General features: G+C 41.4%; 1 protein-coding gene across 1 annotated transcript; it reads right to left on the bottom strand.

The window, feature by feature from the left end:
- Positions 1 to 280: 280 nt before the first annotated feature.
- On the bottom strand, positions 281 to 22,050 carry nin (ninein (GSK3B interacting protein)). Its single transcript, XM_070842706.1, has 29 exons — positions 21,850 to 22,050; positions 20,320 to 20,422; positions 19,188 to 19,360; positions 16,778 to 16,826; positions 16,516 to 16,691; positions 15,806 to 15,952; positions 15,383 to 15,550; positions 15,048 to 15,184; positions 14,734 to 14,874; positions 14,437 to 14,611; positions 14,156 to 14,266; positions 13,900 to 13,989; positions 13,620 to 13,755; positions 13,335 to 13,456; positions 11,797 to 12,920; positions 10,545 to 11,572; positions 9,152 to 10,331; positions 8,663 to 8,761; positions 8,498 to 8,567; positions 7,855 to 8,022; positions 7,654 to 7,770; positions 7,310 to 7,423; positions 6,922 to 7,068; positions 6,663 to 6,842; positions 6,415 to 6,549; positions 6,203 to 6,304; positions 5,793 to 5,885; positions 1,936 to 2,049; positions 281 to 1,274 (listed from the first exon to the last, which is right to left on the bottom strand). The coding sequence occupies exons 1-29, from the start codon at positions 22,039 to 22,041 to the stop codon at positions 1,059 to 1,061; spliced, it is 6,807 nt and encodes a 2,268-aa protein (XP_070698807.1). The 5' UTR covers positions 22,042 to 22,050; the 3' UTR covers positions 281 to 1,058.
- Between the last annotated feature and the right edge of the window lie 5,401 nt (positions 22,051 to 27,451).

Raw genomic sequence — 27,451 nt, 5'->3', positions numbered from 1 at the left:
TTTTCTTGAATAAAAATGCCAATCGATTAATCATTTAACTTTTGGGTCGTGTCATTTATAATTAAACTTATTTAATGTTTAATATTTATATGTTTTGAAAGCAAAAAATGTCAGTTCTCCACTGAGAAGAGGAATTAAATGGCAACAATCCCACACTGAAAATACTGTAGATTGATATACCTGCATGGCATTGAGAGGATCGTCCTCAAACAGCAGCACAGACAAATGAATCCACTGAGAAAAACAAAGCACCGTCTGTGTATTTTATTTCTACCTGTAACACAAAACACTACCCTGTTTTCAGCTTTAGTGCTTCAATCTGCAGCAATCACAAACACAAGGTCCAAAAACATTCATAATGGCGCAACTTTACATATAAAACTTTACATATTGCAACAGTTCAAAGAATTATAATCATATGTATTTAAATAGCAAGTATTGCCACTTGACATTCATTCAAAGTGAATGTAACTTCAGGTAGTGTTGCATGAAAGCAAATACCTCGAAAAGGTCACCAGAGTATTTGACTTTTCTGTTTACATGATTTCACCACTGACAGGTTTGTTTCTTTACATAAGGGCCAGAGAAGCAAAGGATTGACAGATTAACACAATTAATCTCTTTGACAACACAGACACGAGGACACTTACATAAAAAGTGCACTTAAATTTTCTCTTTCGACAGAGAAATATAGCGTCATGGTTAAATATTTATTTATCCACTAGTAACAGCTACTGCTTTGGAAAATATTAAAAATTAATAAATTACTGCAAAATAGACTGTTTTCTTTACAGCCTGACTTCACATTTGTGCCTTCATTAGGTCCAAAACAACATAAGCTAATTATTGCTAAGAATAAAATGACCAAATAAAAATACTGCACATTTAACACAGTAAAAGTTTAAACACTTTAACAAAGTAAAAACATGGTGCATCTGTTGCACAAGTGTTCAAGAAATGAAAAATACATCTCGTAACACTTTTCTATGAATAAACTAAGTGCAGTTTATGGCTAACTTTGGACACACGGGTAGCTCTTGGTGCTTTAAGGCGATACATTACGAGCATTTGTAGTGGTAAGGCAGTGAGGGAAGCGGCGAGGGGTTCAGGTCGCGCACTATCTTGTTCAGGCTGGAGATCTTCTCCTCCAGCAGGTAGTTCTTCTTCTCTGCGATTTTCTGCCGCTGCTCGGTTATCTCCAGAGCCTGCAGCAGCTGGGCGTTCTCCACGTACAGGTCTTTGATCAACACGTCTGCTTTGCCGTTCTTGTGCAGCTAGAAAAGGCAGAGAAAGTACACAATGAGAATTCAGTCTCATTTGATGTAGGCTACTAGCATCCAAATTAAAACACTGTCCAGCCAATATTCGCTCCTTGTTATTAAATATGTTTGTAATTCCTCTAGGTTAGTCATGTTTGGTAAAGATGAATTTGGTGCGGCAGATTTCAGTGTTTTCAGATTTGGTTTCCCCTTTTTGATTTATCACAACTTTTATTGTAAAGATGTGTGAATTTACACCGACTTTGATGCCTGACAAAAAGGTCCATGGCTGAAATGTTGTGTCCGTCATAAACCCAGATGACAAGGTGCAGGAATTTAATACAACTGTGATACCGCGGTTTTGTTAAATTGTGATTTGCTCGTATATTGTTCATAGCAGACTTAATAAACACAAATACAATCCAGCACTGTTTGGCTCTATGGACTACTTTATCTAATACCTGGTAAACAGAATTCCATACTGTTTTTTTCCATTTTAAAATTAGACTTAAAGTTTTATGAAAGGTATTTGCAATGAAAGAATTCAGAAGATTCAGAACTAAAAAAGGTCACTCACACATCCACTATTAACTGCTCCAGTCAGATCGCTCCAAAAGTTAATTGGCTCCTCTTTAGCCCGTGCTACACCTGTTCACCAAGTTAAACTCAAACTGACCTGGTCTTTCAGTTGAGCGACCTTCTCTTTGAGCAGCAGCTTGATGTTATGCAGCGACAGCTCAATTTCCTTCATGCGCTCCTCCATATTCTTCATCTTCCTCTCCCTTTCATCCTGGTGAGGAGACAGTGAGGGAGATCAACAAATTGCTACAAGTGCAATAAAAATAAAGACATTAAAAATTTTCTACTGTGTAGAAAAAGAAAAAAACAAACATACAGAGTGTATTTTAATGAGCTAGGTGCTTTATTTTATCTTGAATTCAGCATTAAATGATTTCTGGTACATTTCTAAGAAGGGCAATCACTAAAAAAATAAATAAAATATAAATAGGTATAAAATTATGTCTTGTATTCCAGATACCTCTACAAAAATAATTTAATGCATAAATAAAATAAACCCTAACATGATTCTATTGAAATAAATAATAATAAAATTAAACAAATAAATTTGAGTCCATACATGGTGCAAAAAAGGAAAAAAAAAGACTCCCTAAATGACTCAAAAACCAAAACATACATGACATGAACAAATATAACGGACACATTGTACCAATGACACATTACTAGGGACAAACCATGGTTTGGTTCACATGGATTTTCTAATAATAAATACCAGATAAACATTCAAAGTTAATAGTTGTGAGATGCATTTGAACAGTTCTCGTCTAAGAATAAAAAAACAAAAAAAACACAGAACCCAGAGAGATGTGATTCGCTTTGGTTGTGCAGCAGCAGCGACAACAGAAACAGCAGCTCACAGTCCGAGAACACAAACACAACACAAACGGGTAGCTTGAGAAAAAAAAAAAAACAACTATGAAGAAATACATTGAACAACAAGATGACAAACAGGGAAAACTTCGTACCTTCTTGGAGAAATCTCTATAAACCCTGACTGGACAGACGGTAACGTCTCCTGACAATTATAGGTTGAATTTGCTTGATTGTTAGAAAAGGCTCAGAGGGCTGGTAGGCACTGACCGCGCCTCAACTTAACACTCCTCCGTGATCGTAAGGCAAGCTGTCGCACAAGATTTAGCCTCCGAGCATGTACATACCCTGTCCCAGACAATTATAATAGTACAAGTGCATAAAAGAACATTTCCAGATTATACACCCTGCGTTAAAAAGATTCCCTGTATTCAACAACAAAATGCTTTTAACGCACAGAGCACAAAAAAAGCCTTTACAAAAGTCAAAGTCTCTCAAAAACAACGTTGTACTCTGCGTTTGTAGATGTTAAATGTCTAACAAACTTTAAAATTTCAATTGTAATGTTATCATTCATTCAAAATCCCATTGGGAGGAAGCTCAGGAGCCCTTTCTGTGTTTTCCTGCCACCTAGCAGCAGGGAAGTACAACTACACATTCGTGCCTTTTCAATCAGGCACCACATTTGTTCACGATGTCCTATAAGGATGCAGAAAGGATGGCGTCACGTGCCACGGTCAAAGGAAGAGCAGGACAGAAGAGAGCAGTCTTGGGGGGGGGGGGGGGGGGGCTAAAGTGAAGAACGGGAAAAGACGCCTGGGTTACAATCCACCGATCCGCCGGTAGCTGTCTGCGTGAGCCGCCCGCTGCTCCGGCATCGGCCCCTGGAGAGAAAAGGCAGGTACACTTCACCACGGCTCCACCCTCTGCTCTAGTCCTACAAACCTACACAGGCCTCCACACACGTTTTTATGGCCAGTACATGTTCAAATGTAGGTCCAACATTACATTAATAGAATAAAGAATAATATGAAGCAGACAAAATACAATATAAATATAAAACTTGTAAAATAACTTAAAGCTATAAAATGCTGTTTCAATCTGCTTCTTTCAACAACTAAAGTAAATTGGAGGTCATTTTTTATCTTTTTAATCTAAACATCTTTTTCCAACGCCTGTTATTTCACAACACAGTTCAAACTCAGTGGTCGTGACGAAAAATGGCATCATGAAGCATAACACTGAGCTATTTTTGCGATTCGCTGTTGCTTTGGTGTGAACAAGAGGGCATCCAGTCACATAAGGAGTTGACTTTGAAAAATGTGTTGGATTATTTGACAAGTTTGAGGTTTTACTATATATTTTGTCTGTAGTCATTTTATCTATTTCACAATATCTCATTCAATTATTTAATAGTGATGTCTTTGGGTCTCTATAGTTACAAATGTCAGACAGTAACTTACAAAGAGGTGAGTAAACACAAATCAGTTCATCATAAGGAGATTAAATGGGATCCTCTTTTTCTTCCGCTACATTCATGCTGACCTGGTCATATTGATAAATGTCCTTCTGCAGATAAAAGTGACATAAACAGGTCAGCTGCTGTTAAAAACACTCACAGTGGGATGACTACGTCTGTCTATTTGGGAGGAAAAACTAAATGGAGGTTTGTGCAATGTGACTCTGACAGAAGGTGACAAATGGAAAAAACAGCCAGGACCACACCCCGATGATCAAACTACTTCAGTCCCGAGATGGAAACTTAAATAAAGACGGCGAGCTCAAAAACACAACGAAGAAACTCACAAGGCACCACAGGCTGAATACCAAACCCAGAAGGTAAACACTACACACACACACACACACACACACACAAACGACAAGCGGAGATGAGGACAGACGGGAACTGAGATGGATGTGTGACAAGCGCCAAAACAAGGAGCAAACCCAGTGTTCAAACAGAAAGGTAATGGAAAAATAAAAACAGAACATGAGGAATATCTCAACTAAATGACACTCAGTTCAGGCGTGTGAGAAATTACACATTTTCATAGCAGTTTTTTTTGTTATCGACATTCATTTAAGTGATTTCTTTTCTTTGAATTTCCTGCCACAAATAAAAAAATTAAAAATAAATGTTTCAGCACCTGAATTGAGTGATATATTGGAGAGGGCACACTTTCTACACCACAGGAACAGTGATAGAAATACAATGGGTGTATCTTCCTTTAACACCCATTCTATCCAAAAACATGAGATGTAGTTCATAGTCAGTTTTTTGTAGCCATTAATGATGAATTTATGGTAATTGTGACTCAGATGGCTATAAAGAGAATGATGACAGTGAGGTGAATGTAATACCAAATAATGATGCAAGGGCGTTCAATCTGCAGGTACTAAACTGTTAGCTCAGGTTTTTTTTTTTACTCTGTTAAATTTCAACGCAGACTTAGAAAAAAAATGTTTGATTAGGAGTTCTTGATTAGTTTTAGGATGTAAGTTTAGTTCATGTATTTTGTGTGCAGTGAAAATAGCCGACAGTGATCACGTCTGTCAGGGGTCAAATTGATTTTATAATTCTACCTTCTATCTGTTTTATTTCTTTAAATTCATGTAATAGATATAAAATGTCAGACAGCTTTACTGTGTATTACGTTATGCATTAAATAAAAGGGAATTATTAATCCACTCGATGAGGGCGGCTTCAGCCACAGGTGCTTTCTACGAGCTGAACGATTCGTTTTCTGTCTGCATCACCTGCAGCGGTGACGGTTTCTTGGTGTTTGAGTCGTTTGGATGGAGCATCTAGTTTGCTGCCAAGTTTATCATAAGCTTCGAGGAGACAAGATTTTTTGAGAGAACACGACTCTTTTCCCTGTCTTGATGTCAATGTGCACACAGCTGCCTCAGGTTGCCACAAAAAGGAGAATTACTGGCCATGTATAAATAACCCAGAATGAAGACTGTAAGCAGACGATTTGATTACCATCAATGTATTATAACAGCATCTGTGTAGGACTGATTCTGTCCCAAGCTTTGACCCACATGAGCTGTTCGTGACTGTAACTGTGATCACTGTAAGCAGTTTCCACTGTATGTTTTTGCCCGAGTCTGCAATCAGAGAAGGTTCAGATTGTACCGTACCTGCATGTTGTCCGGATCTTCACCGCGATGCTGTCCGCGGGGCATCCTGTGAGGTGATGGGGGCAGAAGTCCGACCAGCTGAGCCTGAAATGTCTGGAGGAAGTAGAAAAATATAAGTAAGAGAAGGCAGTAACACAGTTGGAGGAGAAATATATACAGTATGAGGTCATATTAGTTAACAATGTAATCATTTGAGTCCCAACTCATTCTCTCATGGGAAACCTGACAAAAACTGGGGTGACAGCAAATCCAAAAGTTGCAGCCAGAGAAAGTAAACAAACATAGAAAGGAAGCGAAGCACATGTTCTCTATGTGTTAAGGAAATACCAAATTTAATAACACGTGCAGACCAATACATGTTGCTGTAAAACTACTAAAATAAGAGCAGAAACGTCTGCATCACGACTTACCTCTAGCAGCTGAGTGGACAGTCGAGCCATTTGGGTCCTGAGCGCCTCATTTTCTTGTTGAAGACTCTCCAGCTCAGTGTGTCCCTGTCCTGCTTCACAGCGCTGAAACACACAAAGCACAAAAAAAATAAGCATTTAAGCAGACACAACATAATCAGTGTGATATGACAAAGTAACCAAAAAGCTTAAGGTTAGATTTATGCAGTTTGTACCTTAGTGAGCTCCTTCTGTGCCTCCAGCTCCTGCTTCAGAGAGGCATTCTCCTGCTCCAAGGCCTTCAACACAGAGGACTGGCTCGGTTGTTTGTGCTGCTTCAGGGACAGGACGGTAGCATCGAGCTGACGGACCTGCAGACATCAAATAAAGCTCTTATAGGGGAGTGTCAGAGAGAGAAAATGCAACACTAATGTAACTGGAGGTTTTTCAAATTCATCACGGGTTGCTGAAGTCCTGAGCTCACCCTCTCTCTGGACTGCACCAGGTCTCCTTTAATGTTACACAGCTCTGCCTGAAGCCTCTCATTTTCCTGCGTCAGTAGCTGCTGATCCTGCTCCATCAGCCGAGACATTTCATCTCTGTACAGCTTCTTGCTCTGATGCTGGAGACCACTGGAGTGCAAAGCCATCTCCAAAACATGGTTCTGTGATGAAGATGAGGGTCAAGTTGAACATCACTTGTAAAATGAGCCAAATAATCTTTTGCCGAGTGAAAAATCTTACTTTATCAGTGACATTTTGCAGCTGTTTGCGTAGCATTGCAACTTCGTGTTTGAGGGAATCCCTCTCCTGCTGCAGAGCACGGACGTCTGTCTTAAGACGAGCACTTTGATGGGTTGCAGCCTGAAGAGTTTCATCTACTGTCTTGACCTAAAATGGAGAAAAAAAAATGCATATGGTCCTAAGTAACACTGCAACTTGCTCCAGGTAGTAAATCAAAAATGCTTTGAATTGAGTTTTTGTGACATTTTTACACATTTTAATTGAACAGTAATTCAGCTGCAGTTGGAATAATGACAAATATGACTAAATGTAAAGTTTGATTTATTTTCATTCAGCCCCAGAAAAGGTAAAACACATGATCTAACACAGATGGTCACAGCAGACTTACCTTCTCTTGAGCTTTGGTTAGCTGGTGGCGGAGGCCCTGAGTCTCCTTGTCCACACTCTTGCGCTCCTCTACCAGGACGCTGAGTTGATTCTCCATAGAGTCGACTTTGACCGTCTGAAAGCAAGAAGATGACCACAGCTGTAATGAAACTGCTAAAGCCAGATCACACAAAATAACTCAGCAGATCACAGCTGCTTTAAGCCAGACAATATTTCATTAGTGCCTTCTTTTGTACCTACGTTGAACAGTAGAGGGTGTTAGTGCTTTATCACTTGGCGTGTCATGTTGTCATGATTTGATCAGGTTAATCGAAGAGCCATTAAAATGTCCACAGTGACGCTCACCTTCTCTCTGAGCCCAGAGAGCTGCTGTGACAGCTGGGTATTCCTCTCCTCCAGCTGTGCGGTGTCCTCCAGAGCTTTGGTCAGCTCTGCCTCCAGGGCAGACACACAAGCTGCCAGCTAACACACAAACAGCCACCAATTAACTACCTGCTACGACAACCACGGCACCATGACGACCATCAGTCGCGAAACACGGTTTACCTTATTTCTCTCTTCAGCGGGGAACACCTCCCTCCTCTCGTGTTCCTTTATCAGCTCCGTCAGCTGCTGTCGTAGCTTCTCCATATCAGCAATATTTTGGACATTTTTCTCTGACAGCATCCCGTTCTCATCCTCCAGTTGCTGGCTCTGCAAATGCAGCTCTGAAATCTGCAGAGGAGGAGATGGTGCATCTCATAAACTGCTTCTGAATGACGGAGGAATTCATCATGTGAATCAATTGTGCGTGGCATGGCTCTGCAGTTCGGAACAGAATTATTTATCCCAAAATCTCAAAACACTACTGGATGGATCGACATGAAATTAGGTACAGACATTCATGTCCCCCTCAGGATGGATCGAAATAACTTTTGGTGATCTCTAGCGCCATCATCAGGTCAACATTTTACTTTGTCCACTCATTTGATTTATGAATACACAAATGACAATTACTTGCCTCACTTGTAGTTTATGTTTACTGTTAGATAGGAAATGCTAACGCTAATGCTAATCTAAGATGGTGAACACAGTCAACATTAAACCTGCTAAACACGATTGCTGATGTCAAAGCACCACTGTGCTGAGGTGGAGCCTCGCCGAGCTGCTACTGTGACCGTAGACTCATTTGGAGAAGTTACTACAGTACCTGTTTCTTGTAATTCTCCGCTGCCTTTTGAGCCGCGATCTTTCCTTTTTTTAAGTGTTCCAGTGTTTGGCTATAATCAAGCATTAGAAGAAAATGTCAGTTTACTGAACATGACACAACAACATGAACAGATGCAATTACTTGCAAATTAAATGAGCTTCTTACATCAGCTCTTCGTGGGCCTCTTTTAAGCCCTCTTCTTTCAGCGCAGCAAGCTTTTGCCTGAGGACGAGGTTCTCTTCAGCAAGATGACTGGCTTCAGATCTATAGACAGACAAAACTTAATTAGAAAAAGCTCAAATCTGCATTCCAACAAACTACAATAAAATCAAAAATGCGTCTGAATACACATCTATAATTCAGTGGGATGATGGAAAACATCACAAGTCACTTGCTACATATTTAAAAACCATCTTATTCTACAGTTTATACACACTGAACTTGTGATTTCTCTTGCTGTTCCGGTGGTGATCTACAGGGATCAAAGCAGCACAAGTGTTCAACATCTGCTGCATCGCACAAAAGGGTTTAGGAACCTAATCACAGGTAGGACAAAGGAGGAGCACTCTTAAAAAAAAAGCACCAAAGGGATGAGACAACGAGAAGCCACAGGAGACACGCAGGGACGGGGGTCCTAGTTTCTCTTCACGTTACCTATGAGCCCGTGTAGCTTCATTTAATGCCAGCGACTCGTCCTGCAGCTCTGTGAGGGCTTTGCGAAGTTCGGTGTTCTGCCTCTCAAACTCCTCACAGCTGCTCGCCAGATCAGTCTCTGGCTGAACTTTAAGCTCCAGCTGACCCAGGAGAGCCTCCTCTGTGGGGCTCTCCGATCGCCCACCGCCTGGCTGGGCAGTTAAAACAATCTCACTCTGCCTCTCCAATTCACTGAACAACTCAGAGAGCTTACTGTTCTCTTCTCTCACCCTGCCAATCTCATCCACCAATGCAATCTGCTGATCTTGGAAATCCTGGAAAATATTCATCCTGCTTTCAAGGCTCCAAATTCTCTTTTCAAGTTCACCATTTTGGTCCTTCAGTATGGTATTTTCACACATGGAATCTTCATAATTTATCTGAAGCTCCGTCATCTTTAAGGCCTTTATCTCCAACTCTTTGACATGATCCATTAAAAGCACAATTTTAACTTTCAGGCTATAGTTTTCCTCCAGTACCTGGTGGCCATTTTTAACTTTTTCACTGTTATGAGCCAGAAGTTTCTCCAGTATTTCTGCCTTCTGCTGAAGCAGAGAAATCTTGTCATGGAGGAGGATGTTCTCCTCTGTGGAAGTTTTATACAAAGCCTGTAGTTCAAGGAGGGAAAATTTCCCGTCTCCACGATCAGCATCTTCATCCAGAGTTTCCAGACAATCATGTGCGCATTCACGCTTTATTTCAGTGGTTAAATATTCACAGTCAAAAAGTTCAACTTCCTGTCTATGGTTGTGAGAGCTATTTGCTAAACTATTAACCTCAGCATCCAGAGACGGTTCATCATGGTCACCCGTCTCCTCCAGCACTGAGGAATCAACCACAAACTCATGACATGGCTCTTCTTCACGGGAACTGCTCAAATTGACCGAAGTGGTTACATCTTGAGGTTTGTTTTCCTCCTCACATGACTCAAGAGCTACTTTATTCTCACCATCTGTTGCATCTTCATCCGCATCTACACCTTCAAACGCCTCGAGAGACGAGGCCGCCTCACATGGCATCTCTGAGGAAACAACCCCAACCTCATTTTTGGTTACAACATCTGAACGAGTTTCATTGGGAACTGGGGATTCTGGCTTGTGGCGGTCACAGGATGTTGATTCAGGGTCCTCACGTCCAGTTCCTGTAGAGCAACAGCAGATTTCGTGGTCTCCTTCGACTCCCTCAAGGCTTGAATCTTTAATTTGGTAATCTTCTGGAACAGCAACAACTTGATTGTGACACTTGTGAGGTTCGTTTTTAGTGGCATTCATCTTTATTTCCTGCACGTTGTCTCCTTGATCATTGTTGGTACCGTGGACCTTTTTATCATATTCGTCATTAACATTTTTCGGACCTCCATTCACTTCATTGGGGACCTCTGTCATAGTCTCCACATCAACATCTTTTTCAGCCAGAAAAGGTGACAAACAGTCTGAAGCAGAAGCAGCAAGAATATCACCATCATCATCATCATTTGATTCTCTCATTTCCTCTTCCTTAGCCTTTTCCACAGAGGGCAGAACCTGTTTCAATTCCTTCTCTAGCTCTTTAATTCTAATTTTAAGCATCTCTCTTTCCGCTATAAGCTCTTCTCTGTCATTCTCCGGATTGTCTTTTAAATTTTCCTCAAAAGCAGATACACATTCCTGCAGCTCCTTCCTCTCAAACTCAAAGTCCACTGTTGCCTGTTGGAGCAGCATCTCCAGCTCCTCGATCTTCATCTTCAAATCGTCGCGCTCAGTTAACAGTTCAATCCTCTCAGTAACCTGCCTCTCACAAATTGAGTGCATCTTGTTGTACTTTGCCTCGAGTTCTGACAGGCTGCTCATAAGTTCTGCCCTCTCCTGTCTAAAATCTTCCACTGTTTGATTTAGCAGGAGCTCAGTCTCAAGCGCCTTCTGCTCAGACTGAGCAAGAAGCTCGTCTTTGGTTTCAAGACTTCCCTGAAGCCGATTGTGGAGGTCGTTCAGCTGCCGACTCAGTTCTATCTCTTTAGTCTGAGCGTTACTGAGAAAGTCATCTAGCTCTTTTTGCAGTTGCTGGTTTTTCATCCCAAGTTGCTCCATTTCCTCTTTATGAAGGTTTTCTAGTTCACGTCGTTCTTTTTGCCACTCTTGATTCAGGCTCTCTCGTTCTTGCTCTGTGGCCTCCTGCATCATTCTTCTTTGTTCCTCAGCGTTCTCAAGGGCCTCCTGCATCTGCGCCTCCCAGAGCAGCTGCTGCTCAGCGTGGCTTTCAGTAAGGGCCTTCAGCTCACTTTGGTAGTGCTGTTCAAGTTTCAAAACGTCAGCCTGAAAACGCTTTGCAACAGATTCTTGATCACCTGAGAAACGATTTTCCACTTCCTTGATTCTCTGGGTGAAGCTGATCTCGATTTCCCTCCTGTACATGGTTATTTAATGATTGTTATAGCAACAGTTAGGATTCTTAAAACAAATTACCTGTTTTGCATATAATTTTAAAGGATTAGTTTGATATTTCATTACTTTCTTGATGAGAGACATGCGAGAAGATTAATCCTTCATATCTGCTGGTTTTAACACTATATTGAACGAACAGCCTGTTAGCTTAGATTAGCATAAGCACTGAAAACAGAAAAGTCTCACCTCTCCAGAGTGATGTCATCTCGTAGCTTGTCCAACACGCTGCTGAGAGCGTCCCTCTCTGCAGTGTGTTTGACCGTCAGCTCCTTCATGGCCTCTCGGTGGCTCTCCTCTAGACGAACTCTCTCCTCCGCCATTAAGCCCTCTAGCCTCTTCTCCACCTCCTCTGTCTCAGTCTCAAGCTTCTCCCTCTCTTCACTCAGCCTGTCCTGGAGCATCCCTTCATAGTCCTCCTCTAGTTGCAGTTTCTCCCTCTCCCACTCCTCCCTCAGCTTTTTCTCCCGCTGCTCAAGCTGCTCTTGTAACTGCACCCTTTCTTGCAGTACTCTGTTGAGCAGAGCCTCCTCCTGACACTCCTGAAGCTGAGCTCGTTCACTCTCCCACTGCTCCCTGAGCTTGCTCTCCTTCTCTTCTTGTTCCCTGACAAGTCTCAACATCTCCTCCTCCAGCAGCACCTGCAGAGACTCATTATTCTGCTCATCCAGCTGAGCCTTCTCTTTCTGCCACTGCTCCGTCAGTCTCTGCACAATCTCATCACGTTCTTCCTCAAACCTCACCTTTGCCTCCTCTAGTCTGGCGTTCAGTTCTTCCTCGTGGCTTTGTTGCAACAGAGCCTTCTCTCTTTCGTGACCATCTAGCAACCTCTTCTCCATCTCAGCCTTTTCCTCCTGCAGTTTCTTTCTCTCCCCTTCCAGTCTGGCTTCAGACAGCTCTACATGCTCCTGCTCCAGTTTCTTAATCTCACTGGTATGTTGTTTCCTGAGCTCCTCCGTCTCACTGGCAACGTTTTTATTCGTTTCTGCCTGTTGGGCTTCGAGGGTCTTCAGCTGCTCCTCCAGGTCTGCAGTGCAGGTGTGGGCCTCTAGGAGTTGTTGTCTGAGATTTCCCACTTCCTCCTCTTGCAGGTTCTCAAGCTCTTCCCTCTCCTCGGCCTGCTTCCGCTCCAGACAAGTTCGCTCCAGCTCCGCCTGCTCTAGCTGGCTCTGAAGCACCTGTGCGTGGATCTGAATGCTGGCCGTCTCCTCCCTCAAAGCCTGGACCTCCTGCTGGTACTGGAGGGCTAAGGCAGCCTTCTGGTCCTCATGGGTCACTCTCTGCTTTGCTGCCATTTTTTCAAATTCACTGATCTGCGGGTGATATTAAGAATATCGAGGATTTGAATTAATGGTTCAACTTTTTAAGAAAAGCACAATGAGGAGATCATTGCTGTTCTTGTGTCTGTAAATATGCACGACAGCATTCAGCTGTCCAAAGAGAACAAAAACTTGTTTCATAGCTCGCTGCTTGCCTCTTTTTCCAGTCCTTTTGCTATGCCAACACATTATGCTATTTATTTTTTTATTTACCACACAGACACAGGAGAGGTATCAATCTTCACATCCAACTCTCAGCAGAAAGGAAGTAAGTAGGCAAATAAGATAACTGTTCTTAACAGCCAAGCAAGTTCAGAGGTGTGAAACAGCCAACAGGACCAGGTACGGGCCAATTAAAACTACACATATATGTAACACAATAAATTATAAAGGATCTACTTGACAAACCTTGCTTTCCAGCTGGTTTCGCAAATCCTCCATTTCCTGAAGGTGCTGCTCCTTCAGCTGCTCCAACATCATTTCTGCCTCAAGGCTCATGCTGAACGGTTGAACTTCCTCTGAGCCGATACCTGCCAAAAGTCAAGTTGGTGAAGCTGGTGACATTTGACACAGGGCTTCCTTGTTTCTATGTACTGATTGTTGTCATGAACAGGTTATGTTAGAGCTCTGTAATGAGTTCTCCACAGACTGTACATGTGTATATGTGGCATGTGAAGTATTCACTGGGCCTACCTGGATCAGACTCCATACCGGGGCTTTTACTCTCCAGCTCCTCAGAGAGAGGTTTTTGGCTGGGCTGATGAACTCGTCCAAGACTGTGGAACTCCTGCAACTCTGACTGCAGCTCGTCTATACGATCCTGCAGTTCCTACCAAAGGAGAGCAGTAAGAGTTAAACATGCGTGTCAGGAATAAAACATAATTAGTTCTATCCTATCACATACAGTACAGTATTTTTTTTTTTCACCTGCACAAGTTTGATCTTTCAGTGTATGTGATTTAGATGCATTTACCCGACACTGAACTTCATAGCCGTTGCGTAGCTGTTTAATACGTTCCTCTTGGAGAAAGAAGTCTGCACTGCTAGGGTCCAATTCTCCAAACTAAGGAAAGGAAAGGAAAATAAAAGATTAGTAGTTTGTTTGCACATAGAATATAACAAAAAAGCTCACAGGAGGAGAGAAAAACAAAGAATAAAGAAAATAAGTATATTACAATAATCCCAATAGACAAAGTCCACACTGAAAAGCCAAACCAATGTCTCTGTACCTTTTCTTTCATAATGTTGTCCAAACTTGTCTGGAGTTTTGTAATCTGAGTTTGTGCCTCCATGAGTTTTTCAGCAGTGTCCAGCAACTCCATTTCAAGACGTCGGTTTTCCTAAAAAATGTTTAAAAAAAACCCAACGGCATAAGTTATGTTTACTTAAACATGAAATTATTAATCATCTTTTCATTTTAGATTTGCAGATGACAATCTAATGTATCAGCGTTTAGTTTGAAAAAAATGAGGCCATATCAAGGTTAATCAGTGACGACTCCTCTTGGTACCTTCACAGAGATGGAGAGGTGGTCTCTGAGAAAAGATTCATCCTCCCTGATCTTCTCAACCTCTGCCTCCAGCTCCTCGCGCTGCAGGCCGGCCTGCTGCTGGATCTGGTCCATCTCCTTCATCAGCTCTGATCGCACTGCCGCTAGCTTGTCTTTGTGCTCCTGCTCAAGCTTCCTGTAGTCCATCAGGAAGAGAGAGAGAAGTCACAAACATTGGTCAAATTATTCTGTACTTGTATCTTAGTGGTCGGAGAAACAGACAAAGGGACGACTGGTGTAATCTGAGGGATGAACTACCTGAGATTGAGGTTGTTTGTGTGCTCAATTGCAGAGTGATGCTCATCCACCTCAGTGGCGAGCTGGGTTTTTAGTTTCTCTGTTTTTTCCAGGTCAGATCGGATTTTCTCTTTCTCCCTGAGTTCTCTGTCTGCGCGCTCTCTGACAACACAAAAACAACAAAGATTTACCCACAACAAATGACAACAGAAACCAACCAACAATAATCCTGCAGGTTTTAGTCATCTTGACCAACAGGTTCAAAATGATTACTCCCTTACAGACAGAGTATTAGGATCTGAATGTGCTGCTTCATAGTGATGACTCATACTCACAGAAGATATCTGATCTCAGCTTTGAAGCTCGCCAGCGCCGCTTGGTGAATCCCATTCTTAGCAACGAGTAGCTCATTTTCAAGTGCCATGGTGAGATCACCAAGACTCACTTTGCCATCTAAGCTGAAATTCAAAGCCTGCATGACGGGATAATTGAGAAAAAATAAAAAGGTTTGTTCCTAAACTGCACAAAACTGTAAGTCTGTCTCCTCCATTCTGTCACTGGCTGTTTGATTTTTTCAAAATATGCAATTTAATGAAATTCATTTTAATACCTAATAACTAAAACTACTGGTTAACTAGCAAATGTCAGAATTAGAATCACAGTGTGGTACCTGCAGGATCTCGGTGCTGTTTTCTATTCCCTCTTCCATCCAGGCATCCAGGATGAATTCGGCAGGAGTGAAACCGGTACCGTCATCGAGGGTGGAGAAGAGACGCATGCCGATGGTGCTGGTCAGGGCAGAAGGAGTAGCGATCCTGCGGCCTCCCTCGTCAAAGGGCTGTATGGGGGGAAAAAATGTGTCTTTTTACTTAAGAAAAGGGAGAACTTAATGCCAATGCAATCAGAGCTCTAGTTATCAGTTACTCTAAGAGGAGCTACAGAACTTAAATGTTTTTGTCAACCAACAATCTATTTTATACATTTCTTGATGCACCATGTAAAAAAAATCCTTAAACAAAGATAGAACAGATAACAATGACAAAAACACAACCCCACATCTTGTGACTCAATAAACAATAAACAAATGACTTACCTGAGTGGAGTGGAGTCGTTTCAGCTGTCTGTAGGGCGTGGAGGCGGACGGTGTGGGGGGTTTGTTGTGGTTTGCAACCCTGGAAACAAACTCCTGAACATTCATCACTCCATCGCCGGTCACACTCTGGAGCACATCCACATTTATCTGAAAAATAGATGTATGCTTTTTTTTTAAGTAGCAACATTTGCTAAAGAGACTAAGTATTTTCTTTACACTGTAAATGTGTGAGTGGTTTTTATCAGGGTGATTTGAAAGCCTTTAGCTAGCTTTTATGTCTGTAGGGCATTAGTTGATGAATCAAAAGAAAATTAACCAGCATCTCTTTTTGAGAATTAAGTTATCTTTCTAGATAAATGCTAAAATAAATAAATAAATAAATAAAAAAATCACTGGTTCCAGCTTCAAAAAGCTTTCTGTTGTTCTTTGTCTTACAGAAATGTTTTTGGTTTTGGACAAGTGGGACATTTGTCGGCGTCACCTTAATCTCTAAATTAAACAGACATTTTTCACTGTTGTTTCAAACAATTAATTGATGAATTAGATCAAAATTTATCAAATCAACGTAAATAATCATCAGTTACAGCCATACTCAGTGTGTGTGTGTATATATGATTAATATTGTGTATGTGTACTTTTCAAAATCTAATCAAGTAGAAGTTTTAAAAAGGGAGTGGTCTGAAAAATTGCCCTGAAATAAACCGTCTCACCTCCAGACCCAGGTGTTCACAAAGAGCGAGCAGCTCAGTGTGACCGGCACATCCGTCCCATGACAGCGCCAGCTCGTCGCAGGCTTCACGCAGTCTCTCCTCTAAACAGGTTGATGGAGGAATGATGGATCCCCGCGGTGTGCTCGGCTCATCTGGGTTCCAGAGGTGCATCTGGCCTACACACAAGGTGAGAGGCCGTGATAGTTTAGTGACAAACACCTAAAGAAGAACATTTTTTGAAAATGGTGTGACTTTGATGTACCTTCTGCCTCGTATTCCTCCGTGTTTGTTGTTTGGTGACCATTCCAGCGCTGTTACACAAATACACATAGACAGGAATGGATGTTAATATCACAGAGAGACGGGCCTAACGAACAAGTTCATGTAAAGAATAAAAATCTAAGACACACTTTGAAACCCACTTCTGAAAAAAATTTCCCTGCTAGCAGATTCTCATGTGACAATCAGCAGTTTCTAAGTTCAAACATGATTTAAAATTAGGCGAGTTTGAGTCTGGGGGGAGAAGGGGGCTGCGGTGACAACAAAAAAAAAAAAAAAAAAAAAAAAGACAAGAGAGCTTTTGTGATGGCACGAGCACCAGGAAGGGTCAGTGGGAAAACTGGGAATGACGGTAATACTAGAGAAATGGGTCACGAACAGACACTTTTCTTTTATCTTTTTCAATATGTTGATAATATTATGCTTTTCATGCCAATGTGCATCATTTAAAAACTAAAGTTAAAATTGAAAAAATGAGAAGCACTTTCAGAAAATCCAAAACCTACTCAGGAAAGAGAGCATTTTAAAAATACTTTCTGAAAACAAAGATCAGGACATTTGGCAGTTTAATCCAAATGTACTTTTCTTAAAACTCTACTGGCATTCAATTTTGAAGTCACATTTTTTTGTGCTTGTTAAGAAACATGAAAGGAGGAAGGGTTTACTTTGGTGCGACTGACTGTGCTCCAACCCAGTCCCAGCGTGACCGTCTATTGTTCAGGATGCAAACAGTGAGGGAATGAAGAACAGATGGGGTCCTGCAAGTGGCGTTTTGATACATGGTGTATAGGCATCCCTGAGGGTGGGGGTAGTGGGGCTCATTGTTCCTCTGTCACAGTCCTACACCCTCCTCCTCCCAAAGCACCAGGCCTGCAGTCTCTGTGGCAGAGCCCCCTGACCCATCCCCATCTGCTGATCCCCGGGCCGGACATTGTAGTATTGTTGAAACTTAGATTAGTCAATACCAAGACACGCTTCGGTTCAGTGTCTCGAATAGTGTTTGTCTTGGCGCTTGTGGGCATCTGGGGTGGAGTCCAGAGCACAGACAATACACAGAATATTAACACATCCATCCGTGCACAAGCCGAGCTGGCCATCATTATACCGTTTTGGTGACCAGTTGGGGACGTTTCTTTGTCATGATTTATTCTGCTGCAGCACATTCATGCTTGCATATTCAACCTGGCATGAGTATGAAAAATGTATCTTTTGTACAAAGGCCATGTCAGTCAGTAAATCCTATACTGACCAAACACTTAAACATAGGGCTGCATCCAATCATTACTGTCATTATGATGTCTTTAAATTGCTTGTTTTGTGCAACCAAACAGTTTAAAAAACAAAAGTTATTACATTTCAAATGATATAAAAACATCAGCGAATTCTTACATTTTAGAGGCTGGACCCACTGAATGTTAATCACTTAAATTAAATATAAATTATTAGCAAAAGTAGTTTCTGTTAATAGACTAATGCATTAATTAACAGCACAGCCCTACTTCTTCACAGTCAAATGGATTTTCTGGACTAAATGGGACCTCTTACTGGTGTTACCGTGAATTTCCCACCCTGATTTCCATTGCAGGCCACTGATGCACAAAGTGTGAGCTTAGACCTCCGTGCATATGTCAAACAACTCCGTATGTCAGCAGTGAGAGCGGGATAATCCAAGAAAAGGATCTAGAAGATCAACCAGAGGACTCACACAGCGTGTTCAGATGTGCATTACCATGACTGAACTGATGCTATGCAACTCTGACATGGAAGCATGTCGCATTCAAGCCACTTCTGTCCATGTGCGGACAATAGGAGGCACCTGCTCTCAATCCTAAATAAAAGGAAATATTGACAACCATAAACTCTACAACCAGCACCTCTCTCTCTCATTATCTGCTGAAAACTCTGATCAGTTTGGACACGATGAAATAAATTCCTAAATCATTGTTCTGTTGCCTTGACCGCCACATCACAGCCAGCACTTACACTTAGGACAAAGTTCAGCTCCACAATGCACACTGTTCAGCTCACACAGAATCACATCATCAAGTGTTAAACTGGAGCTGTGTGATGTGACACAAACACTGCGGTTACATCTTGATTACACAATGCTTATTAAACAGTAATGCTCGCAGTGTTATTTACGGACAGTGCTGTGATGTTGTGCAATGAACTGGGCCTTGTGAATCCTGTGTTTGAGTGTCTATATTACATTTCAGGATCTGCCCTGCATGCCACTAAGCTGATTAGCTAAGAATAACGCCTCGCTGCCAGTCTGTGGCTGCCGAGAAACACAGTACAAGCAAGGGCAGGAGGCGATAAGGACGGCGTCCGAGTGTCTGGAGGTTCAGAGCGGTGCTGGAATAACTCAGAGTACATCAGTCTCAGCCTTTTACCTCACGCTTCCTTGGAACAGCTGAGTCATAGTTGTCCTCCACATCGTTCTCCTCCTCCAGGTTTGCATTTCTAACTTCAGACAAGTCTGAAACAGGCTCTATGAACTCCGGCGTGGAGCGGCGTCCATAGCGTTTACTGCCCTTCACGAACTTTGGTTGGATCTCAGGAGAATCTGAGGAAATATAATGAAAACAAACTATAAAATCAAATAAGTAGCATCACAATTACTTGCAAAGCACTTAAAATGTAGATGTTACAGTAAGGTTTACACAGAGGACAATTAAAAAAACAGGAAGAAAATAAGATGAATGACGCAATGACTATTTGCCGCAGCCTTTAGTAGCTACTTCTCCAAAAGTAATAACTTCTCTAAATGAATCTTTTAAAGCCACATGTTGCCATTTGTTTGAATAAACAGACAAAGGTCAGTGTTTCGGGTGCAAAATGCAGACAAAACGTGGGATAAGTTCACTGGCAGTTTGTAGGTTTAATAGACATTATGCTTCACTGATAGAGAAGTATTTACTTTGACCTCATATCATCTTGTGATACATGTAGCACAATTTTAGCATGACATGAAGGAACGTGTGTAGTTTTGTGCGTGGCAGTGTGTCACTCTTGCGTGATCACCAGTGTGACCCTGAAGAAATATTGAGCTAACAAGATGTCGGCATTAAGCAGGAGCCTGAAATATGAATTTAAAAAAAAAAAAATATATGGAAAACAAAAGTTTGGAGACTAAACACGTGTTTCAAAAGCCACTTTTTGTGCCAACTGCATCCAAACAACAACAAACTGTGCCGTGGTCCAACCATGACAGCGCAAATACATGTAGTTCAACAGTCAACTGGCTAATTGGCTTTGGGCCTGTACTTTTGGCTCTGCGTCTCTGCATGTAGGTTTACAGCTGAATCAGCATGGGAGCTGTTCCACTCATTCAGCCTTTACGAGTCACCTTGTCTGCTTGGCTTACTTATTGATCCTTCAAGTTCAGTGTTAAACTCCTGGCATAAATTATAGATTACGTGAATGATATGGTGCTTTGTGCTTGTTTTCAGGCTGAGATTGCAGGCACTTTAAATACATTTGTCTGTGTGAGGCCTATTTAAAACCCCAGAAAACAGACTTTACCTGGTTTTGTCAAGGCCTCCTCCTGACAGGGTTCTTCTTGTGGTGGCTCAATAGTTGATGACAACACCAGAATCAGAGCATTCTTGAATTGGTCAAAATCAACCTGAAACAGAGAGATGCTAAATTGAAATACAATCTTAGATAAATGTGAGAGAATGCGAGCGATGCTTAGTATGGGAGGCAAAGAAAAAAAACTAAACAAAAGTTCATTGAATTCCTTGGGCTGGATGTAATTCCCCATGTGCCGGGTGGAGGCCGGGTGTCCCTGGGTGTCTGGGTGGAGGAGGGTTTTCTTAGCAGGAGCAGGGAGGTCACACTTCAAGAATCAACAGCTGCTAACCCTGAATATGGTGATTTTCTTTGTGCGCCGAGGCTGGCGGCTGCCGGCTCAACGTGGATTGTTTTCTCTCCCCCCTTTCTTTTTTGACTTTATTGTTGAATGCGATGGGCAGGCAATCAGTTCACTGGCCCTCTGGTTAGATTTGCCCCGCCCACACACACACAACACAATAGCCATCCGTCTGTCCACACACTTATATAAAAAAATGTGGAGCTAAGCAATTTGAAGTATATCTCGTCCTACTATTTTAGGCAGACAAAGATAAAACTGGAGGTCTTCTGAATGTTCAGCAGATATCACACAAACTGAAGTCTAATTGTCCAGATTAGACCAGTGTCCTTTCTCTTTCATACGTTTCCATGTGAAGCACCCTCGAAGAAATGCATCTGTGAATGGTGATTAGCCAGCTTGGTCGTCCTGACGACAGACACCTGGGATCAGGGCTGATGGGGGCACATTTTCTCCTCAACAAGACCGCTATCAAAGCACCAAAAAGCCTGGAGACACAAAGGCCTGAAAGCTGGAATGGCTCAACAGAGACGTCTGCCTCTCTGCACAGGAAAGTCAAAAGGCCACAACTCACATGTATATCACATCTAGCATCTTTTTTTTCTTAAGTTTTCATTTAACCAGGTTTGTCAAACTATGATCAAATTTACAAGGGAAACCCGACCAAGAACTGCAGCAACACCTGGTTTCAACAAAAATTAACATGAAAACACATAAAAACAAAGACTCAAGTGACATTAATGAGAACAAAAATGCCACAAACAACCTAAATTCAAACAGATTTCACTATAGTTGCCAGTTTCAGTAGTGCTATCATTGTTCTTTTATTTATTTATAGATTGATCATTTTTGATTATGTCAAGTTTAAGGTTCTCAAATGTTTGTTTGTGTTGTTTAAATATTGCTTGTTTTGTTGTGGTTGTGTCATCATTGTGGGTTGAGTTATATGGTTTCTTTTTATTTTGTGTGTATTTGAGGATTCATCTCAGGGGGCTTATCCTGATTAATAATAACTAAGGTCATAGCTTACAGGGTTGCCAGGTTTTTAAGTTTAAGATCAGACTGGATATTGTTCTATGCAGTAGATCCCAAGAAACCTTCTAACCTAAGAGACTTCTTACCCAGTTCAGCTCTGATCCAAAAAACTGATGAACTAGATCAAAAAGATAAAATAAGCCTACCCTGGCAGTGAGGCGGTCCTGGTTCTGCAGCAGCGTATGGAGAAGCGCTGGTGTGGCATCATCCAGGTGCAGGGACTGGCAGAGTTCAGAGAGTTCCTCCAGACACAGTGAGCCGGAGCCGCTGGCATCGAAACTGTTAAAAACTTCTTTTAGGCGCTCCTCATAGTGGTCCTGCTCTTGGGTGTCATCCATCCCACAGGACAGCACCCCGACCTGAAAGAAAAAGGAAGGAAAAGTCTTGTTTTATCACACTTTCATCATATTTTCACTAACCAGTACATCCTGAGTGATGGCAAAAAATAAAAACAAGAGCAAGAGGACAAAATGTCTTCATACCCACAAACAGGGTGGAAACATCTATCTCCACAGCATGTTTTCCTGATAGCACCTTCCTCTGACAGCGTCGCTGAGCGACTGAGCTGCCAGCACACAGCTCCAGCGTCATTTGTGGTGAAGGCTTTGGCTAATCCAATTAGAATGATTAGACAATCAGGTAAATTGATAGACATGGCCAAGACTGACACTGACCATGGCTCTCTTTTAACTCCTCTATCTGGGATGTTTCATGACCCCTGTGATTCAATTTGAGGCACGCTTGTACGCAGTTTTCATTTCACACCTCAGTGCTGATGAAAACAGTGTCAATAAACAGAATATCAAAAAGTAAGGGTGTTTGATTTTATGAAGGCTGACAAAATAAAAATCCAACAATTCTCATTATTGAGAGAGGTGATTCAGAGAGGTGATAAAGACCAAGGACAAAGGCAGTGAAGTGGCACTGAACCAAGTGGAACAGGCAGCCAGGAACTAATTGAGAGGGTTACACCAAACCTGTGAGCCAACGTTTACTAGCTGGCAGCATCAGTTACAGGGACATCGATGAAGTCGTTATACTTTCTATTCAAATGAATCATTGCTGTAATTGTAAAACAATGAGAATCATTTGACAGAGACTAAAGGCCCTTTTGTCCAGATCAGCACGAGACCAACATGCACAGTAAACCTTGTGTCTCTCAAGCAATTACAGAACAAAACAGTGAATCCTGGCTGATTATTGAAGAGGCTAATCTTTTAAAGAGAGACGACGAGTGAGAGGGGTCATCAGAGGTCACAAAAAGGGAAAAGATGGAGTCTGACTGAGTAAAGCAATGACATAACTTATAGCCGTGGCAGCCCGGTCAGCCACCTGAAGCTTAAGCTACATGTCAGTTAACATGACTGGAAATAGCGACAGAGAGCTGAGCAGAGTAAAGCATCTTCTATTTTTACTAACAAACACTTTCCATACATTTTACTGCTGCAACCATAAATTGATTAGCTGTTCAACTACCAAATAAATCGGCAACTATTTTGATAACCAGTTACATGGTTTGAGTCATTGTTTATAAGAAAGTCAAAAATTCTCTTGAATCCAGTTTAAATGTGAATATTTTTCAGTTTTCTTTACTCCACTATGACAGTAAACTGAATATCTTTCGGTTGTGGACAAAACAAGACACTCAAGGACGTCACCTTGGTCTTTGGGAAACACTGATCGACATTTTTCAACATTTATGACATTTTATATAACAAACAGCTGATTGATTAATGGAGAAAAATCGTGGAAATTGAATTTATTAGTTGTAACCCTTGTTTGGATTATTAGCACAAGTCATAAAAAGTTCATATAGTGCCTCCATAGCAGATCTGTTTCTTGATTTCAACTACTGTTTCTGCACTTGTAACTGCTCTCCATGAATGCTGTTGTTTATCTATTGTTTAAAGATCTTCTTATGTTTCTGCTAAATCCTCTGCTGTGCAAGCAACTTAAATCTCTCGCTGTCTGATTTATAAATAAGGCGTCTTAATTTTCACTTTAGCGTGAGCATTACATACGTTTCTGAGCATAAACCCTTGTGAACCAAGTGTGAAATTACCAGCATATCACTATATCTAATGAGTTGAAACTTCCCAGTTTGGGCCCACACGTCTATACAAAGAGCCCCCTCCTGACCCCGGCTTTTCCAGCTGCTCTCAGGGAGCTCATCAGCGCTCGGCCAGGTGTCCCCCACACCCCAGAGTCGGGGTACCATTCACCACAGACAATAGAAACAAAAACCAAATCAGTATTCTGCATCTGCACATCTGAGCAACTTATGAAATGCTAGAAAATCATGGCTCAGCAGTAAGACAGCTGTGGGGTTTTGAAAATTCTAAAATAAATAAATCAAATAAAAAAACTTAAGATTTGGAGTGGCACAAGGAAAGATCTTAACAAATACAGAAAATAATCTCAGCCTCACGTATTTCAGACTTTCACTATGTGAGTGAGACTGCAAACTTTGCTGGTGTTGCTAAACTGATTCGGTTTGCGTTCACCAAGCCGCCTCTGAGCCAATTATCCCAGCATCCCTCCTGCTCGGCTCGGCCGCAGCGGCTCACGGTGGCCGAGGTCCGACAGCTGCCGTGGCCACAGATTCACTCTGGTTCAGGTCAAGGAAGGAGGTTAATCCTCACAACATCTCAGCATTCACTGGGTCTGCTGCCAGTTGATAATTGCCACTAACAAATGTCAATCTGGAAAGCCACAAATCCAAACTTGTCTTACTTCCCTAACACCAGCCCTGTGAAACGCTGATGGGTGCACTGCGTTTCTGTTGGCCAATTATGGAACAAAAGGAAGTTTCCTGCATCTTTATAAGCAAACTATTGTTTGCTAAACCATCTGTTGAGGTGGGAATGATTTTAATATTATCCTGTATGTTAGTATACAGGTCTTTTTGAAGTTACTATAAAAATCTTACAGCCTTAGTCTGTGATTGATTTACTTCCCCAATATTTTGACTTTTTGTGTGCAAAATTCACGTCCTTGACCCATTAACTACCATTATCATGATGCAACATATTCTTATATTGCACTCTGTTGTCTTTTGCTTTACTTTGCAGAGGCACAACAACAAAAAACATCTGTGTTTTGCAGATTTCTTTGCAAAGTGCATTGCACAAAGTAACGGAGGAGACCAAGATCAACCAGTCACCCACCCTGAAACTACCAATCACATATCATGGTCAAATCTGATTACAATGAAATTGCTTCATCACATAAATCAAAACTGGGAACCACAAGAGTCTCATCCATCACTGGTGAGATCATACATCCATCAGAGTTTACTTTAAGAAGTGAAAACCAATCAATTAACAATTTTCAAGGTTACTTATCATTCATGAAAAACTTTTAACAGGTTTGTCACAAAGCAAAACGCTTTAAAATGATTTTCAAGTTAGCTGTGGAGCTTGTTAACAATAAAAGAACAATATAAATGACAGAAGAAGAAGAAGAAGAAGAAGAAGTAGACGCTGTCAGGAGCAAACAGTCTCATATTACTCATTGTCTCATTAGTTACTGAGTAAGTTAGTTAATCTTATTGTAGCATCACTCCTAGGAAACACTGTCAAAGGTCACTGTAGTGATGCACTTTCCTCCGCACACCTGAGTGGACTTAAAGGCCAGTTAATGGCTGGTAAAGTTAACCCGCTGTGTGGTAGTTTAGCTAGTTAAGCTAGTCAGAGAAGACTTTCAGTCATGAGCTAAATGCTAACCATGCTAATTCACCAGCAGGCATGTCCGGAGTCGCTGCTGGCGAACATCATCCTGAAAAAACACCCGGCAACAGCTCACAGTTCAGCCTTTTCCTGGAGGAACACTCACCAAAGCTGGCTCCTTTTCGCGGGGAAAAAAAATCTACTTTCACAGGTTTTTCTCCGGTTGTCGCGGCAGGTAAACGGTCCTTTTCCGGAGAGACTAACGAGCACTTAGCTTGGTTTGTTGGAGTGGTTTTTTATTCCTAAAAGCCTCCTCCTCCTCCTCCTCCTCTTCCTCGGCTGTGTATCATCCTGCTCTGCTTTGAGTAGCGGGTTTTGAAAAGCGGCTGTTGGAGGAAGGGGCGGTGACCGGGAGCCTGGGAGGGAGGGCCGGACTCAGCCTGGCCCCCCTGCGGGCCAAAGCAGCCCTGGTGGGTAAACACCTCCCTGCCTCCACACTGTGCAGCCTGTGGAGGGTTAAAACTGTGAGAGCCAGAAATACCCCCATGTTTCCAGCACAATGCAGGGAAATATGGTGTTTATACCCTACACAGTGTATTCTGCCAGAAGGAAAATTATAAAGGTATTTAAGATCAGATCAGATTTGTTTATTCCACACTGGGGAAATTCACTTTTTACGGCAACAGAGGAGAAAGAAAAGGTGCAGAAACAAAGTGTCAGTAGCAGAATTTGTGCAAAACAAGGGATATAATCAATGTGAAAATAAATACAGTATGAGGTGAAATATAAAATACATACATGTGTGTAGCGCACAAATGAGTAGTGATAAAGTGCAGGTAGTGGGTGTGATATTGTCGGTGGGTTTAGTCACTATGGAAGCCCATTTCCACCACCCAAGATGATTTAAATCATTATAATGAGTGTTTATCTCAAAATAATGAGCAACCACCTCAAAATAATGTACTTTATTGTAATTTCAAGGTACTCTACTCATATATTTCCTTTTTCTGCTCCTTTATTCTAATAATAAGTTTCATTTTAGGAGGAAACATCTTTTTACGCCACCTCATTAATTTGCAGATGAAAGTTTGACACATAAAACATATGGCCAGCTAATAAAATAGGCATCATTAGTTGGTCCAGTGTGTTCCTAGTGTGGGTCCCAGCCCCCACAAAGGGTCAGGAGATAATGAACGAGAATTAAAACACAAATTTGAATTAATCTTTTGGGGGTTTTCTCTAATATTTGTTTGCAAAATGTTAAATGAATTCACCTCTTTGAATCTTGACCAGTTATTTACATAAAACTGTGTGAGAAGTTTGAAGGGAAAAGGTCAGGAACGCATCAACAGCTGATCTAAAACAAATCTTAGAGGTCTGTGAGTTGTTCATCGACACCTGACATTTGACAAGAGACCATCAGCTTTTATAAGTAAGTGTCACAAGTCAAAAAACACTAATTTAATCCTCAACAATGGATTTTGTTATGTGCTTGTTGTGCAAAATCTTCATCTGAAAAGCAACTGAAGCTGTTCAATAGACAGAGTGGAAGATAAAGTGGCATAAAATAGCAAAGTACCTGAAAACTGGACTGAAGTACAAGACAAAGGGTCAGCCTGTAGGGGGCGCTATAATAACACTAATAACATTTATAATGATAAATCCTGTGGTGTAGTGACTCTCAGGAAAACTGTATTTAAGAGGAATTTCAGGCTACTCTGTTCAAGTATTTCCATTTTCTGCTTCTTTATACTGATACTGATACATTTAAGGAGGAACTGTTGTTGTTTTTATACTCTTTCATTCATTATTTGCAGATCAAAGTCTGACACATAAACATATGGTCAGCAAATATGCATCATCACAAATTAAAATACCTCAAATGTATATGAAGTAATTTATTTAGAATTAACTCCACCTCCACCAGCTGCAACATGATAACTGCACAATAACTGCACCCCACTTCACAGTTAGGTAAACATGTAGAACACCCTCACCACTGTATGTCTATATTGTGTTTTAGTGGTCTGTATTACTGAACATGTATTATTCAAATCACCACAAAAGTATTTGTCTCCAA

The sequence above is a fragment of the Pempheris klunzingeri genome, chromosome 13 (assembly GCF_042242105.1).
Source record: "Pempheris klunzingeri isolate RE-2024b chromosome 13, fPemKlu1.hap1, whole genome shotgun sequence".
Lineage (NCBI taxonomy): Eukaryota > Metazoa > Chordata > Actinopteri > Acropomatiformes > Pempheridae > Pempheris > Pempheris klunzingeri.
This window is presented reverse-complemented; position numbering and strand designations above follow the sequence as displayed.

Excerpts from the sequence above, each read along its gene's own strand:
- nin (XM_070842706.1), bottom strand. The coding sequence starts at position 22,041 with ATGGATGACACCCAAGAGCAGGACCACTATGAGGAGCGCCTAAAAGAA. Across the intron at positions 16,827-19,187 it reads CTGTTCCAAGGAAGCGTGAG|CGCTGGAATGGTCACCAAAC; the intron begins GTAAAAGGCTGA and ends TTTGTGTAACAG. Across the intron at positions 5,886-6,202 it reads TGTCCACTCAGCTGCTAGAG|ACATTTCAGGCTCAGCTGGT; the intron begins GTAAGTCGTGAT and ends TACTTCCTCCAG.